Source organism: Adiantum capillus-veneris, chromosome 14 (genome assembly GCF_014529385.1).
Source record: "Adiantum capillus-veneris isolate H3 chromosome 14, ASM1452938v2, whole genome shotgun sequence".
Lineage (NCBI taxonomy): Eukaryota > Viridiplantae > Streptophyta > Polypodiopsida > Polypodiales > Pteridaceae > Adiantum > Adiantum capillus-veneris.
In genome coordinates this window covers 57538144-57556501 of record NC_140944.1, presented here as the reverse complement: position 1 = coordinate 57556501, position 18358 = coordinate 57538144, and the positions used below count along the sequence as shown (strand labels likewise).

Genomic DNA, 18358 nt, shown 5'->3' with positions numbered 1-18358 from the left:
GCTCGAGCTTATCTTCTATTCTTCATATTTCTAGGCTACTTGTAACTTCTTAAGGTAATACTAGCACCCCATCCTCTAAAACATATCTTAATTGATACCAACAACAATGTAATGAATAATCATTGATGTAAGTTTCTAATCTAATATGTATGTGTGCTTTATGTAATCAAGATGAAGCATGAGGGAAATTCCACCCTACATAGTTACACCTCTCAAAGCCTTATAGCACATGGTTGATGCATAAAATGATTGTCTATCGCTGCCCTCATACATTCAGCCCCCATAAAAGTGGATCTGTTTGTGCAATATCCTTGAGAAAATGATCCCCACACACTTTGAACTAGTATTGGTTATCCGTAGATACACATGTCTTGTTTCATCCTACATTTCTATCATTTAAGTGTGGTAGATTGATTATCCCAATTCTCTCTTGAAGAACGGGTCTTTTCAATACTCGGATAGATCTACAAGGTCTCTTGGGATTGTTCCTTCGACACTAAAAACTTCTCTTCCTCTTCTTCTAGAGTGGAGCCAGACATAGAATTGGTGTGCGAAACTAGTCAAGCCCATGGAGCTTAGTGTAGATCCACAATAACAATGACCAAACTTACATAATTGGTGAGTCAAAGCAATGCTATATGCAAATTGCATCTTGAGGCAAAAAGACATAGAAGTGCTGCCCAAAATTACTCAGCTTTTTAATAATGTAGGGTAGATTATAATGACAATGTCTTGACCTTACATGGCATGTGGCCTGTTCAAATTCTAATGTGTACACTCCACTTTAGGTAAGGTAGATGTGTACACGGCCGTGGTTCCGGCCAAAGTGACATACACAAATGACTTCTTGTTATAAGAGATCATTAAAAAGCATAAGAGAACAGAAGGCAAAGGAGGTAGGCATCAAGAAAGTTCAAATGTTTAAAAGACTTAATAATTATATCCACTGTTACTGGTAGTCTTTTAGCATTGATTGGAGTCCATAAAACTTGTGAAGTATGTGCCAGCAATGAGTTCTTTCACCATGCAACCTTTTGGCTTTCTAAAACAAGCCTTAGTAAAGAAGGGAGTTGGGCAAACGTTTTAACATCTTCATTATTTTTTATTTTCTAAATTACACCCTTCTTTTAAGAGGCTCATATGACTAGACATCTTTTTTCGTTTTTTCGTTTGTGAAATACTCCCTCCATTTAAGAGCCTCATTATACGACTTCTTTTTGTTTTAGAATGCCCACTTGAGAATCCCCCTTCTATTGAATAAAAGGAAGGACCAAGCAACAGACATTCAAAGCTTAATGCCATTGTAGCAGGTAGTAGTATTTCCTAATCTTGCATTAAGTCACAAAATTTGACACATCAAGAAGAGTCCATAGACCTTGCAGCAACAAATATTCGAAGCAACCATAAAATGCCGACCCAAACTGATCTTACAATTGACTAAGACCTACAAACTGATAATATTTCACAATGAACAAATGAACAACAGGAACCCAAAACTGAATGAATGCTAACAGCCTCTGTTTCATCCATATGGTGGCAACAGGGAGCCCAAATTGAAACACAGGATATTCACTTGTGGGTCGGTGTATAGCACACTAGGGTGTGTGCGTGTGTGTGTGTGAGAGAGAGAGAGAGGGGAAGAGGGAGAGTCACAAACTGGCTTCTCGTTGATGCACCCGAGCTTTCTCTGCATCAATAATGTGACTTATCAGAGAGACAGCTTTCTCTAGCTGACCTTCCGCATTCACGACCACGTAATCGAACTCATTCATTCGCTTCAGTTCTTCTCTAGCTGTAGCAATCCGCAGCAGAAGTTTGTCCTTTGTCTCCGTTTTCCTTGCAACCAACCGCTTCACAAGTGCAGCTTCGCTTTCTGCCACTAAAAAGATGAATACAGCATTCGACCCCAAGATTGTCCGGATGGTCGCAGCACCTTGTACATCGACGCGCAAAACAACATCAAACCCTTTCACAAGACAATCTCGAACCTGTAAAATTGATCACGACACACTCTTACTGATAAGAGGAAGAGAAACGTGGAGGTTCATGAGTGCAAAACGCCACTGACGTTTACCTGCCTCTTTGGAATTCCCTTGAAATCCCCATACACAATTGCATATTCAAGAAGCTCATTGTTTCGGATCATTGCCTCGAATTGTTCCCTTGTAACAAAAAAATAGTCTTTGCCATCCACTTCTCTGGGCCGTCTTGGTCGAGTAGTGGCTGTGACCACAAAGTGTATCTCATCTCTTACTTCTTTAAGTCTCTATAAGAAGAAGGCACCCACAAAAATAAACATACATATGACAAATACCCTCACACAATTGCAATATAAGAGCAGCCCATACAGATTCTAGAACCCGAATTTGATAAAGCAAGAACTTACATTGATTACTGCATCTTTGCCAACACCACTGGGACCACTTATTACCAGAACCAGAGGTTTTGGAGGTGGTGCTTGTGGACCTGTTGCAAGAGGCGAACCTAGTGCTTGTTCTATTTCTTTTAGCCGCAACTCCTGCAATTCCATGCAAAAAAGTTACGACAAAAATGATTATGAGTTTGTACCATGCCATTAGGAAAACTGCAACAAACCTTGAAACTGAGTGGTAATGTACACACTTTTTTTTTTGTAAATCTTGTTGATGGAATTTAGAAGTGGGAAACCTCAAAGCGAGGAAAACCCACGAAAAGTAAGAGAGAAAAAAGGCGGAGCACCATGAGGCTCCGAGGGCTAGAAACAGTCAAAGTAAATCCTATAGGCATCGAGAGTGATGTCCCCAGCATCATAAGTGAAATGTAGCGCTTGACCAAGCGACAATTTGAAATAGGGAAACAGGTCAACATCAGTGCCTTGAAACATTAATGAGTTCCGGTGGTGCCAAATGGCCCACAAAGCCCAAAATCTGACCCAATTATAAAAGACCGTAAACTGAGACTGCGGAAACTGGAGCACCCCAAAAAGCCAAAACCGTCTGTGGAAAGTGCCGGAGGGAAAACGCAGCCGAAGAGCAGCCGACACTTGCCGAATGAAGGATCTCAAGCGAGCGACAACCCCACAATAAGTGTGGCACAGTCTCTCAGCTTCATGGCATCTGAGACAACAAGAAGGCACAAATGTCGTGCATGCAACAAGCTGCCAACAAGGAGAGCTCCCACCAAGCAGCGCCACAAGAAAATACGTTCCTTCAAAGGTAGATGACTGCCAAATGCTAGACAATGTTTGTTGTCACCACGAGGATGACTTGGAGAGTGACCACGGCTGTGATTCCCATGACGCACAATCCACGCATCAGATTGCAAGAGGGCATAAATATTGCTGGCTGAAATGCATTCCAGTTTGGTAGCAGCAAGATGCCAATCAGAGAAGCAGAAGTCCACATTCAAAGGAGGAATGGGTGAAAGATCGGCAAGCATCCTTTGAATCTCCTGCCAAAGAGGAGTCGTCCTACCCAAAAACGAGACACCGCATCAGAGAACGAAAGAACATGACCCGTGTCATCCACCACTTGATGTACCAGGCATATTCCTTTTTGAGAGAGAAAATACGCCTCGTGAAGAGAGCGCTGGACCAAAGTTGAAGAGAATGACATCGTGCATCAGAGAAGAAGAACAGAGGTTTTTCATAAGCAAAAAAGTTGATACAGCTCGCTGCTGCTGTTGCGCTACCCACTCGCCATTGCAACCTCCCCCTGCCCCTCCCCCCCCTGCCCTCGTGCGCCACCGCTGGCCATTCCCCCCCTGCCCTCGCCGCCCGCACCTGCTGCGCGTACGCCAGCGCGCTGCCCAGCCTGCCCGCAGCCCTATGCCCGCCCTGCCCACCTGCTCGCCAGCTTTCCCCCACTCCCGCCTGCCGCCCCGTTTTCTGCCTCAGCCCCCCAGCCCCGCCTCCCAATCCTTCCTCACGACGGCCATCCTGCTCGTTGGGCCTCGCCAGTACCAGTGACGGGTTCGGTCCTGCAAAAGCTTCGTTTTTCGACTACGTTTCTCCGCCCCTCCCCTACAGCAGCAGACACAAATGGAGGCTCCAGCTTCGCCACAGAGGGACTCTGATGAAGCCCCCTCGCCCGACCCCGCTGAGCCCACCATTCGACTTGCTCTCTCGCCTACAGAGCAAGCGAGCCTTGCCGCAGAGGTAGAGAGATTGCAGGCGACTTCGGTCATCTGCAAGGTTCTCGGCACTCGACCTAGCAGAGGAGGGCTGCGAGACCTTATCTAGGCCCGCCTTCTCTCAGAGGTGGGCAAGATCTTGGATGTCCAGATTCTCGGATGGGGGTACTACCAGATTGAGTTCGAGACTTCCGAGATGGCTTCCAAGGTCATTGCTATGAGTCCACTGGCCATCCGAGCATCACGCGCCCACTTTCGACAGTGGCGACATGGTTTTGACCCGACTTCGGATGTGCTAGTAGAGGAGGCAGACATCCCCATCTCAGTCTGCTTTCCGGGTTTACGGAGGGAGTACCTTCCACTTCTCTCCAGGATTGGCTCCGCCATCGGGACAGTCCTGGAGACACCTCGTACGGCAGCATCAGTAGCTGCCAAGGCGGCTGGCATCCCTTCAGTTCGAGTTTTGGTCAGAGATACCCACACGCTCCCGAAGGTCATCCTTTTGCCTCGGGTGAGTGGGGGTTGGTTTCGACAGAGTGTGGAGTACTCGGGTCTCCCGAACCAGTGCTTCATTTGCAGACAGATGGGCCACCTAGCGAAGGCCTGTCCACGGAGGAGACCACGACCCGCACCCCAGCCTCAACCCCAACCTGCCAAGGCTAGGCCGCAGCCACAGCCAGCGACACAGAGCACAGATTCAGCGCCACCCTCCGAGCCTGGGGCTCCAGCGGAGGAGGGGTGGCAGCAGGCCCGTGGCCGTCGACGCCAGGGGCCACAGCGTCAGCCTGGCACTCAGAGTGGCCCCCAGGTGCCTACTCAGCAGCAGTGGGTTCCCACGGGGAACCGCTTTGGGCCTCTTGAGCAGGAGGAGCCTCCTTCGCCAGCCTCCACCTCCGCTTCACCCTCGCCAACCGCTCCGCCTTCCGATCTCCCCTCCTCCTCCTCATGCCCTCCCCCGCCCTCTGCTACCGCTCACCCCCCACCTCGCCCCCCCCATGTCTCTGCCGCCCCACCCCGCTTCTCCTCTCCCCCGCCCCCCCCAGCCCCTTCTCCCCCTCCTCCTGCTTCAGTACCTCAGTCGGCTCAGGAGACTGGACCCTCGCCGGCGGCTAGGAGATCTCTTGGCAGCGCCTTTGCCACGAGTCGCCTAGCGAGAGAGGGTCAGCCCTTCATGCGGCCCCCTCTGCAGATTCAGACATCTTCTCTTGCAGCTATCCCGCGTGGTTTGACGAGCATTGACCTCCGACGCCGCTGGGATTTCTTCGATTACGGGTTTACTCGTTTTCTTGGCGACTCAGCAGCAGACCACGAGGCAGCCTGCTTCAGAGTCCACACTTTGTTCCTCGCCGATAGGGGGACAGAGGCCTTGGACTCAGCAGTTGGTTTCTCCTTCCCCCTCTGTGGCAGGACTGAGACAGAGTGGTCCCTCGACTCAGTGGTGGGATGGTTGCATACACAAGTTCTCGAGTTCTCTCACCACATGGGAGAACTTGGCGTTACAGATTTGCTGCAGACGTTGTGGCCACTGGCCAAGTTTGCGGTGACACCCCCAGACTCAGCAGGATGTAGACACATTGTGGTGTACTTTTTTGCTGATACGCAGTGTTTGCCTTGCTATGTATTCATTCATGAGGACTCCTGGACAGAGGAGGTTGCTTTACGCACGGCTCGCTCTGCTTGGGCTTGGACCAAGCACTCACTGCAGTCTCGCCTATCTAGAGGACGCTCGGATGCGGATTACTCCCCATCCAAGCCTGCTTCGAAGGTAGCTCGTCTTGCTGCTGCGGCAGCATCTGTTCTCTCTCGCTCCCCATGAGGATCGTCTCATGGAACGTGCAGGGACTAGGTGGGCCCCAGTTTCAGCGACAGCGGGGCCGATTGCGTCAGGAGCTTCAGCGTTGCCTTGTGGGAGGAGAGATTGATCTCCTTATGCTTCAGGAGCACCATTTGTCTGAGAGCCGCATTCGGCGATGTGGTCAGATTTTGCGTCGACGTTATGATACCTTTTGGTCAGCTCCTTTTGGACCTGGAGGCATCCAGGGTGGGGTATGTATGACTATTGCGGACTCACTTCAGCAGGCCATTGTGGGCAGAGGGATTATTGTACCAGGCAGGGCTCAGTGGATTACTATGCAGGTTCAGGGTAGCCTTGTGGGTTTCCTGAACATCTATGCGCCCAATGTGGCGAGTGCTCGTGCAGAGTTTTGGTCACAGATTTGTTGAGTCTTTGCCACAGGTTGACCAGTGGTGTGTAGGAGGGGACTTCAACATGTTGGAGGACCCTTCTGACAGGATCGGAGGCAGCCATGCTACTGTGCATGGAGTCGAGTTAGCAGCTTGGGAGAGGTTTTGTATGACGCTGAGGGTCTCGGATACATGGCAGCATTCTGGCTTTGTGAGGCCTCCAGAGAGTCTTGCCTTCTCTAGATCGGACCGCAGAGTGGGAGGAGTGAATCTATCGCGCATAGATCGCTTCTACACTAGTGACCACTTCAGTGACTTGGGGGGATCAGTGGGCATCCTGGCAGGGACATCCTTCTCGGACCATGCACCAGTGATTCTCACAGTGGCAGATAGGCAGAGGAGTGGGAGCACGATGCTTCGCATCCCAGAGCGGGTCTTGTTGGACTCAGCACTCAGAGAGAGGGTCGAGGCTCTATGGACAGAGGGCATGGACAGCCAGGCTCCACCTGCAGACAGAGTGGCCTCAGGCCTAGCTCAGCTTAGCCACTTCTTTCTCCAGGAGTCTCTGGCTCGACGGGCTGCAGCGAGAGAGGAGGTGCAGCGTCTCAGACGAGGCATTGCTTCACTACAGAGGATGCAGGAGCAGCAGCCAGACAGTCCATGGTTGGAGGAGCACTTATAGCAGGCTCGACAGGAGCTTGGTTGCACAGAGGAGAGGCGCCATGAGTTTGCCTTTCATCGACAGGCATCTCAGTGGACTCAGGTGGGTGACAGGGTGACAGGTGGTTTTTTTGAGACAGTGGGACCTCGGCACTCGCATGCCAAGGTCAATCAATTGAGGAGACCCGATGGGTCAGTTGTTTGTGAGCCTGAGGATATGCGTGCAGTCGCTACTGACTTTTACAGTGAGCTACTGTCGGCTGAGCCCGAGTCAGAGAGACATGATGTATGCAGGGAGCAGGTTTGGGCACAGATGCCCTGTCTTGTGACTCAGGAGATGCGGCAAAGGCTTGAGTTACCTCTTCAGCTTGAGGAGCTGCACACGGCTCTTAGGGCCCTCCCTCGTGGTAGCTGTCCAGGTGAGGATGGGCTGACTCCCAGCTTCTTCTTGGAGTACTGGGACCTGCTTGGCCCAGATCTTTGTAGTGCCTTTCAGTACATTCTGCAGACAGGAGTGATGCCGGATAGCATGAGTGAGGGCCTGATTTACCTCATTCCTAAGGAGGGTGGCTCCTTGGATGAGATTCGACAGTGGCGCCCCATCACCATTCTCAACTCAGCCTACAAAATTCTTGCCAAGGCTCTGAGTTTGAGGATTCAGCCACTTTTGGAGAGCCTTATACATGGGACTCAGACAGGTTTTGTCAAGGAACGCAGTATCCTTGACAACATCTTCACTTTTTGGGAGGCTTCTGCCCTTGCACGGCTCCGTGGGGAGGACCTTGTGATTCTTCTTCTCGATTTTGAGAAGGCATACGACAGAGTCGACTGGGACTTTCTAGAGGGCACGCTACGCAGGATGGGCTTCTCAGAGGCTTGGATCAGAGGGGTGTCAGCTTTGTACAGACAGGCTCACAGTCAGGTGCTTTTGGCAGGAGGTAGAGGTGAGCGCTTCATGCTCACACGATCGGTCAAACAGGGTTGTCCTCTTGTCCCCTTTCTCTTTCTGTTCTATGCGGAGGCGATGAGCAGATTTTTGGTGTCACAGTAGGTTGGTTTGAGGGGCTTAGCACTCCCTCTACGGGGAGATGAGCTTCTGGACGCTAAGTTTGCCGACGACTCAGCCTTGTACTTAGAGGGCCAGGAGGCCAATTTACACAGATGTGGGCAGGCTTTGGAGACCTTCTGCTGTGCATCGGGCGCACTGATCAACTGGAGAAAGACAGTGGCTTTCTCGGTTGGTAGTGCTCCTGTGCCAGATTGGATGCCAGGAGAGGGTTTCAGGTGGATTCCTCCAGGGACTGGAGTTCGGTACTTGGGTTGTCAGGTTGGTTTGGATTTGTCCCCCGAGCAGCAGATTGCTCCTCTTCTCCTGTCCATCAGGAGAAAGCTGTTACATTGGAGCTCAGCCCGACTTTCGCTGGCTGGTAGAGTAGTAGTTGCCAACCAGGTGTTGTTGGCGACTATGTGGTACATCACTTCTTGCTGGATCTTCTCGAGTTCTTGCATCAGCCAGGTACAGAGGCTGATCAGGAACTTCCTTTGGTCAGGTCGCGACACTCAGATTGCCCGAGCCAAGGTGGCTTGGTCGGTCATCACACTTCCTTGTTCTCAGGGAGGGCTTGGGATCATTGATCCAGCACAGCAGAGCAGAGCCCTTCTTGGGAAGTTCGTCGTCAGAGGACTTCTTCCAGGCGAGGAGCCCTGGAAGGAGTTCTTGTTGTAGAGGCTTCGTGCCAAGGTGCCTCAATCAGGAGGCCCTTGGCAACCTTCGACCAGATGGATCTTTACAGAGTTGCGTCGAGTTGGTTTGAGCAGGAGACTGGAGGACCGATTCGCTGTGAGTCTGCTTCGTTCTTGGGAGCTATTACGGCGTGGCCTAGAGCAGAGACAGCCGACGTGCACGGAGGAGCGCCTACGGCAGCCCCTCGTCTGGAACCCCATGGTTAGCACTCAGCGAGGCCACTTGGTTGGGAGTAGGCCTCATGTTTCTTGGGGTCCCATGGCAGCAGGTCCAGCGCGCTCTCTAGGTGACTGGCTAGAGTTCACAGGTTTGTCAGAGGAGGTGCAGGTTGTCCAGCTACAGGGCATGAGAGGGGTTCAGAGCATGTGTCAGGACATCTCAGAGTCAGTTCCAGCTGACTGGCTCACGCCTGGGAGCCTTCACACGACTGGAGGTTCTCATTTCAGTCAGGGCTTGCTCAGAGACTGTCCCAGCCCTGTTCTTCGAGCTTCAGGGTGGGGGACGACTACAGAGAGTTGCAGTAGAGGCCCCGCAGGTAGCAGAGTGTTGTTTCCAGAGGATCCGAGTTGTGGGCATCTGTGGGAGGACTTGCGTCATAGACCCTGACCCAACAGCTCTTGAGACAGGACACTCGAGGCTATGGGCTTGGGAGTGCTGTCCACTGGCACGAGTACAGTGGGATCCTGGTGAGTGGCTTTGGAGGGACCCATTCTCTTCTGCAGACCGCCCAGGAGTCCCTTTCTTTCAGTACACTGTTCGGCTTGGACGTCATATACTTGCAGCACAGAGTGAGGCCCGCCCCGCTGCAGCACGTCATTGGCAGGAGGAGGGTCTCACAGTTGAGTTCTTGGCAGCTTTTTGGCAGAGGCTGTGGGACTCCAGACAGCCGAGGCGCGTCACCTTGTTCCAGTGGTTGGTTGCACACAAAGCCACAGCAGTAGGGAGCTGGCTTGTACATAGTGGTCTCTCGGCCGCATGTACAGCCTGTGACCAGTTGGTGGAGAGTCAACATCACTGTCTTTGGGACTGTCCCTCGGCCCAGCAGGTGTGGCTACGAGTTCTTCGGCTGATGCCTGCCCTCTCCACGGCTCGACAGTACACTTGGGGGGCAGCGGCTTGGTCCACCCTCACGGGCCCGGCACTTCAGTTTGAGCTATCTTCCACCAGCAGGATGATAGTGATACAGGGGGGTCGACCTACACTCCAGCCTGCTACAGACCTTACTCCACAGGAGTGGAGCAGTGAGAGAGCGGAGTGTTGGGAGCTCATCAGCGGCCTAGCTCTCTGGTTCATCTGGCGGGCCCGTTGTTTCCGCATCTTTGAGGCTCGCCTTGTACCACCAGCAGAGACTGTTCGTGACTTTTGGCTAGAGCTGATCCATACTCTCAGAGGACAGCTTGAGGGACTACAAGGCAGCTCCGACCGCATGCGGGAGCACCGCGAGGCTTTCCTTCGACTCTGGCGCCCTGGGCCGTTCTACTCCATGGTCCAGGGGGTGCTCAGATGGCACTACTGTCCACCTGTGTGGCTTTTCCCTCCTCCCATCTCTTGATTTAGCCCCATTGTACATATGCTGTTTTTTCATTGGGAGTGTCTCCCCACCATGCTTGTTGTAGCCCTCTCTTGCAGAGGTGGATGTAGCCCTATGGGCAGTTTTCATTAACTAATAGAAGGATCTTTTTCTTAAAAAAAAAAAAAAAGTTGAAGAGAATGCCCTGCTCCAATGCAGACTCTCCAATCGAAGGGAGTTGCCTAGAAAGGATTGTCGACCATGCCATGCCAAATGCGAGGGGACAACCTTCCAATCAACAATGAGAGACGACATAAAGGGACATCATAGCTTTCCAAGCTAGAGCATGACTTTGCAAATCCAAAAAACTTGTCCATAGATAAGAGGCGAAGACCCTTTCTGTGAGAGGAGGTGCACCAGAAATGCTCCAAAATACTAGACATAAGGGATTGCAAGCGCAATTGAGACCAGGATAGTAGAGGTAAGTAAAATTGCACATAAGCCATGAGAATGCACTGGACAATCCTGAGGCGCACATGTAGTGGCCAAGTGGACAATTTCCAATAATGTAACTTGGAGGGCAGACGAGTACCCAGTCCAGTTTAGTTGATACATCCCAAGCCAATGGATAACCTAAATAGCCAACTATGATGTGTGGAGGAACAATCTCCCCTAATCATACTCATTCAAAGGCAATAACTTGGGTTTACGAAAATTAACTTTGAGTCCTGCCGTCAAACTAAACAAGTGAAGAGTATGCAAAATTTGCTCCACATCATCATAGTGATTGCGAGGCATAAATAAAGAGTCATCCACATAGGCTTGAGTGCTGCCTAGATGGTTATGTCAGGCCATGCAATCTTGGCCGATAAAGTGCTGCCTGGATGGTAATGTAGGCCATTCAATCTACCAGTGGAGGTCAAGGAATTCAAATAAATAAACAAGGGGTGAGTAGCGATTACATAAAGCAAAGAACTGAAAGGACATCCTTGCCTTACTGAATGTTCCAGAGGCCAAGAGTCTGTGAGGAGTCCATTTAAACTTGGATACAAGAAAAATACCACGCGGGATAGCTTAGGCCCAAATCCCAAATGTTGCATGGTAAAGGCCTTTTCAATGTCAACCTCCATGACCAAGACATCCTGTCGAGTGTATTTCGTATATTCCATTCCAATGATGACATTTGGTAGGTTATTAGTAATTTGACGTCGTGGAATGAAGCCATATTAAGATTGATGTAAGCCTTCATGCAGAAACCACTTGAGTCAATTAACAAGCATTTCTGCCATCATTTTATATACCAAAAGCATGAGTGTAATTGGTCACCAATGAGAGAATCCTTCACATAGTGCATGCTTGGGTATCAGCTTGAGTAAGCCTTCTTTCCAAGAGGAGGGCAGTTCCTGCTTTAGGTAATCCCAAAAAGACAAGAAAATTTCCACAATAAGACCATTACAACTAGGAGCTTTCCAACGGCCCAGATGAAGCAAGCTAGCATACAATTCCGTCTCAATAAAAGCAACTTCCAAGTCTTGAGCCTTATGCATCGAAAGAATGGGAGTAACATGCAATAGAAACAAGTGACGCGCTTGGCGCGAGCTTCTTGTGTGGGACGTAAATCTTGCCATGATGAGAGTGCACGGCTTGTGCTAGCTCCTGTAAGGAGGAGGTCCACTGCCCTGATGAAAGTTTAATTCTTTGGATAGCTTGAGACTACCTACAATGATGCAAATGCTAGAAGAATTGTTTAAAAGCACAAATTTTGTCAGTAAAAGCATGCTGGCGAGCTTGAGTCTGCCATTTGGCCAATTTCCTCTCATCGTTATGTCGTAACATAGTGTGAGCAGAGAGTAACTCAGCCATTTGAGTCTCCGTAAGAGAAGAATTGTTAGCCAAGTGTATTAATCTATGACAAGTATCTTTTGTCTGTTTAACTCGTTCTCTCAATTGCGACAAATAATACTTGCCATAATCTTGGATGACACATTGAACACGCATAACAAAGCGAAACCAAGCTGTGTCCATATCAACATGCATCTGAGATGTCAAAGGCGGGATGATGTCCACAATCATAGTGCAAGAAAGTTCATGCTTGAGAGAGAGAGAGAGAGAGAGAGAGAGAGAGAGAGAGAGAAATGAAATGAAAATGAAATGTTATATTAATGTCTTCAAAAGGCCATAATGACAAAGTGGTGGATCTGATACAAAGTCAGAGTAACAAAATAACCTAACAACATTACAAAACAAAGATATCTAATATGGGGGCCTAAGCTGGTTGATGTGAGCCAAGCATAAAACTAAGCGGGAAAATTTGGGTGGCTTGTTGGGATGGCTGAATCACAAGAGATCTAGCATCGGTTGTTGGCGAATCTCATCAATTTCCTCCATGGTTAGTAGTCTGATCGGGCGTCGTGCATGCCTGGCCAACGTGCTCCGAATTTTCTGTCGTAGAACCCGTCGATGCTGTGTAGTTCTTCGCAGTCATGGGCGCCTGGATTTCCCTAGTTCAATCGCTCGGTCAATCAGTGTGCCTCTGGTGTGAGACGAGGGGGGGCTCTTTTGTGGGAGTGGCTCTTGCGGCCGTCCCATGTCTGCTTTGAAGAAGTCTGTGATCTGTCTTTGAGACTGGCTAACCTCGCCATTCATCAGGCTATCTCTGTGTCTACGCAGCTCGAGTAAGAACAAACCCAGACATCTCTGATCTTCGTATCCCATGACTCTTGAGAGTGGTCCAAAACCCTCTCTGAACAGGCAGTGAAAGCGACCTCGTATCTCGTAGTAGACAGGGTAGCGGCATGTATAGTGTAGCTCTGTCTCAAGTTCCGTGTTACACAAGGGGCATGTCCTGTCCTCTGCTGGTACTCCGCTGTACCTCCCAGTCTCAATCCGCAACTGGTGAGAAGATGTGCGTAACTGGCCAATAGCACAGCGTATCCCATGAGACAAGTGGGTATCCATGTATCTGGGTCTCGCCACAAAACCATCTTCCGTAAGCTGGAGAAGGTGGTCTCTGTAGAAACCCATCTTCGTGCCCAATTCCTGTGCTGGTTGTATCCATGTCCTCCTGGTGTCTAGCTGGGTTAGGTCTTGGCGGATGAGCTTGGTGATCTCTGACTGTGTAAGAGTGAGAAATGGTGCATCCAGTGAGTAATGGAATGGTGGCAGCCTGTCTATGCTGAACCCGTGTGCCCGAAACCATGATGTCATCTCCCCATACCAGCATGTTGTATCTCCTTGTATGGCTAACTGTCAAGAGGATTCAAGTGCTATGCGAGCATATCTATCTCTAGGAAGTTCCCATGTGCGGTTTATGAAGGAGACTGATCTGGTGAGCGCCCCCACGGGGGGGCCGCTAGCTCTGCTCAGATACTGGCACGTGGTACTGATGCCTTGGCTCTAATGAGCCGCGAGATCATAGAGACGAGAGGTTTCTCCATGTTCCCCCATCCGTATGAGCGACCCGGCCTCCCGTGGTGATCCAGTGAAGGTCCCCATATCTCGGTTCCATAGAGCAGTGCTGAAGCCACCAAAGTGTCAAAGAGCTAGAGCTTCGTCCGGGTCTCCTGAAACTGAACCTGCGAACACATCCTCTCCAATCTACCCAATGCTGCGTGGGCTCTAGTAAGTCTAGTCTCTGCTGCTCTTCTGAGTGAGAATGTAGGTCCGCTAAAAACCACTCCAAGGTAAGTGTAAGCGTCTGTGTACTCCACAATCTCTTGGCCGTATGTGAATGTAGGTGCTGACCTCCTGATCCACTGTGGGGTGGTGTTAAACACCATAACCTTGGTTTTACCCAGGTTGACAGACAGACCACTTTCGTGTGTAAACGTGTGCAAAGCATCCAATTGACGTTGCATTCCCTCTGGGGATTCGGAGATCAACACTATGTCATCAGCATATAACAAAAGTGGAATCCATGTCCCTGCCAACTGAGCACCTTTATCCCCATCGCTGTCAATGTAGTCAGAAACCTCATCCACATACATACCGAAAAGGGTAGGAGAGAGCGGGCAGCCCTGCTTCACCCCAATAGTGGAGTGAACCGGTGTAGAAAGTCCCTCCGGGGTGCGTACATGCCCTACCACTGATCTGTATAATGCCATGATCCTCCAAATGAGCTCTGTGGGTACTCCCATTTCCTGTAATCTACGCATCAATCTAGCTCTGGATACTGTTTCAAAAGCTTTGCGGAAGTCCACAAAGCTACAATAGATCTGTCTCCTATGAGATTTGCCTTCCTCGATGATGGCCCTGAGTGTTAGGATATGGTCAAGAGTGGAGAAGCCTCTCCTGAATCCTGCCTGCCCAGTTGCACGTATTCCTTCCCTCTCTGCCCATCTACTCAATTGTTGCTCAAGAATGGATGCATACAACCGTGCTAGTGTGTGCCCAATCATAATAGTGCGATAATTCCCAGGCTCCATGGGGTCTCCTGATTTGAAGATAGGTACGATCGTGTATAGGCTCCAAGTGTTCGGTAGGCCCTCACACATGGCCCGGTTAAACATAACTGCTAGGAGCTCTGCTAGTAGGTCTTTGGCATGCATGAAATGCTCAGCGACTAGGCCATCATGATCATATGCTCTCCCAGTCTTCATCCTGTCAATAGCTTTCTTCACCATCTCAGCGGTGAAAAAGCCACATGCATGTGGGCATGGATCGGGGGGGTTGGGGAGGGGCGGCTGTCCAAGTACTGTGTACAAAGATTATGCGTATTGACCCCATGTCTCTGTGGAGGAAATAGCCGGGGGGGGGGGGGGGGGGGGGGACTGCTCATGAAAGAGCCGCCACGCCTCACGCGAGTCCTGACTCAAGAATAGTTGATATAGATCCTGCTCGAGTCGAGCCAAAAAAGCCTTCTTCTTTCGCCGCACCAAGCGTCGAAAGTCAATTTGTGACTGTCTGTGAGTGACGTCCCCTAACAACACCTCCCTCTGAAGTCTGGCTCTAGTCTGGCGGCACTCCTCGTTATACCAGTTGTTCTGAGGCATGCTCCCCGATCGGCGGCTCTGCTCAGGTTGGGTGTGTGGGTAGGCTTCTGTTGCTGCCTCATGTAGTCTGTGTCAGTATAGTAGTTAGCTCCTCCAGAGGTCGCCCCGGGTCCTCAATGCATAGGCGTCTGTAGATTCCGTCCATGTATACAGAATCCGTCTCCCGTGTGAATGTGTAGCGAGTAGGGGCTGCTACTCGTGGCCTGTGTGCTACACTGAACTGGAAGGAGATGGTCATTGACACCAGAGCATGATCCACTGCCACCCCGACCGGTCTGGGCCCAACTGTGAGATCCTGGATACTGGAGATGAGATTCGGCTGTGCCATGACATAGTCCACTGTGCTGGCTCCATGTCTGTGTGGGAAGCATGTAAATCCTCCCACTGCTGCAGGAAATCTCTGTAGGCCGTTCAAGATGGCCAATCCATGTGCAGTGCCCATGTCTATCAGGTGTCGCCCATACTCAGTATATTCCATATCGTGTGATATTCTGGAAAGGCCCGTCTCTTCAACATCTAGTTCTCTTAGCATCTCCTCTGAAGTATCATAAAACATTGCCTGGTGATGGGCAGTCCTAGCATTGAAGTCCCCTAGGATGATAATGTCACCGTCCCTAGAAAACTCCCATATGTCATCATATAAAATAGAGAAAGGGGACTGTCCTCTGGGTGATGCATAAACTGATGTACTTGGGGGAAAGTAGCAAATAGCTACATAGAGGTATCTGCCTGTCTCCGCTTTCAGTCTCACCCACATGTACCTGGCCTGCTCATCCCTGCAGGCTATATGTATCAGTGGCTGCAGATCCTCTCTAAATAACACTGCCACTCCTCCCGAGCCCCGCCCTCTGTGCTCTGAGCGTGTTTCCTGTCTATAGGCTGTCTCCCACCTGTATCCGTTGATGTGAGGCATGGATTGCCCAGGGGCCTGGTGTGTCTCAGAGTAAAAGATGATGACTCTTCCAGTAAAGCTATCCTCAAAAGCCCCCACATCAAGACGCATAGATCCATTGCAGTTCCAGGCAGCCACTCTGAGTGTGGTCCCATAAGTCTCGCACCGTCATGTGGAGCGTCGCTCTAGTATCACCACTTTCCCGTCTCGGTAAAAAGCAATCTTGCCTTTTCCCCTTGCCGCTCTAATCTCCGGCATTACTTCTTGCATATGAGCAATCTGCGAGAGGGTGAGATCATCCCCGAGAAAGATGCCAGTCTCTTTGAGAGTTGGTCTTTTCTTCAGGAATGACTTCTTTGCTTCCATGGAGGGAAAACGGAGGATGAGTGCTCTTTCTTTTCAGGTTTCTCCATTGCTTCCATTTTTCTTTATGTTGCCCACTCTCCATGCCCTTGTGTGCGTCGGCTCAGGAATCCCCATCAAGGTTGTGAGTTCTTTTACTTCTTCATCCACATTGCTTTTGTCGTTAAGACCGCAAATTCTCACATGTAAAGCGCGCACCCTTCTCCTCTGCTCCTCCTCTAGCGTCTGATTGATATTGTTGTTGGGTGTGGACGTGGGCGTTATCTCCTTGCCTTTTCCTTTCTTGGCCACCTTGATCCATTTCTCGGCTTCGTCCGCCTTCGGTTGAGTTTTGGTTAGAACATCCACCCAAGAAGTCGTCATTTCTTTGTGTTGCTCTTCTCCCTCTTTGATGGCCCGTACTTGTTCCTTGATCGTGTTGATTTCGTCGATTACTGAGGGTTGCAGTTCGCCCTCTTCCAGTGTGTTTCTTGATCGTGCTTCGGCGAGATCTTTCTTGAGTGACGCGATCTCTTCCTCTTGGGCCGTCACTCTGTCTTCCAGCGTGCTTATCTTGTTCTCTTGGATCAACACGCGTCCTTCGAGTATGTTTATTGTGCCCCAGAGATTGCGGTTCAACTTGGTAACGGTCTCCGTCATTTCCTCTTTCCATTTTTGTATGGCATCCTCCAAGGGGTCGGCTTTATCGTTCATCTTCCTCATGCTTGATCGCCGTCCGCAAGGGAGTTAGATGACGTGTGCACCCACCCTAGCAGCAGGTGCGGCAACTGAGCGAGTGGGAGGGTCGTCCGCAAGGGGGTCACCAGGTGTGCGTGTGCACTCACATTAACGACGGGCGCGGCAGGTGGTGGAGTGCGAGGCAGTAGGGGCCCGGGGGTGGGGGGTTTAAGGTATGGTAGAGAGAGTTGGGGAGGGGGCGGGGAAGGGTTCCAAAAAAAAAAAATTAAATGACTTCCTACGCGTAGAAGGTCATCCTACGTTTAAAAGAGAAAAAAAGGAGGCATGCTACGCATAGTAGAGGCGGAGACATGCTACGCGTAGAAGACAAAAAGGGGGGGGCGTCCGACGGGCTACAGGCGGGCACAACAGCGCGGGAGATTCCGATTGGAGCAGCGCGCAGAAGCGTGGGTGCAGAGGCAGTGGGCGGGGGGCGAAGGGTGCAGAGCGCGCGAGCCTACAGTGGGGGTAGGGGCAGCCAGCAGGCGTGAGGGAGGTGCGCGAGCAGAGGCAGCGGGCGGAGGCAGCAGGGGGCGAGGGCAGGGCGCGCGAGCCTGCAGCGGGAGAAGGGGCAGCGAGCAGGCGCGAGGGGAGCCAGGGGGAGAGAGAGAGAGAGAGAGAGAGAGAGAGAGAGAGAGAGAGAGAGAGAGAGAGAGAGAGAGAGAGAGAGAGAGAGCAGGGGCAGCGAGCAGGCGCGAGGGGAGCCGGAGAGAGAGAGAGAGAGAGAGAGAGAGAGAGAGAGAGAGAGAGAGAGAGAGATGAAATGAAATGTTATATTAATGTCTTCAAAAGGCCAAAGTGACCTATGAGACCAGAAAGTTACAATGCGGTGTATCTGATACAAAGTCAGATTAACAAAATAAATTAAACTAGGATAACAAAATATAAATACTGCGGAATCCTAAACTAAGCTGATAGGTGTGAAAGGTGAAAGGCGTGAAATGTGTGAACTAAGCAGTACATTGTGTAGACAATATGGGAGGGAAGTAGAGATCCATCTTCATCTGCACTCTGGACGACAAAAAAGTATGGCTTGAATCCTTTGCTGTAGCCTCCTTCGAAACTGTGTAGCTCCTCTTCTTCATCGGGGTCGTCTAGAGAGAGAGAGAGAGAGAGAGAGAGAGAGAGAGAGAGAGAGAGAGAGAGAGAGAGAGAGAGAGAGAGAGAGAGAGAGAGAGAGAGAGAGA

At 50.6% G+C, this 18358-nt stretch overlaps 1 protein-coding gene across 1 annotated transcript in view; it reads right to left on the bottom strand.

Moving 5' to 3' along the window:
- Positions 1 to 1389: 1389 nt before the first annotated feature.
- LOC147442432 (P-loop containing nucleoside triphosphate hydrolases superfamily protein) overlaps positions 1390 to 18358 on the bottom strand; it is a 49326-nt gene continuing 32357 nt past the window's right edge. Inside the window, exons 2-4 of the mRNA XM_086528598.1 lie at positions 2387 to 2518; positions 2075 to 2266; positions 1390 to 1988 (exon numbers count right to left, since the gene is read on the bottom strand). Coding sequence (XP_086384724.1) covers positions 1650 to 1988; positions 2075 to 2266; positions 2387 to 2518 — 663 coding nt within the window. The 3' untranslated portion in view covers positions 1390 to 1649. The remainder of the gene's footprint in view (positions 1989 to 2074; positions 2267 to 2386; positions 2519 to 18358) is intronic.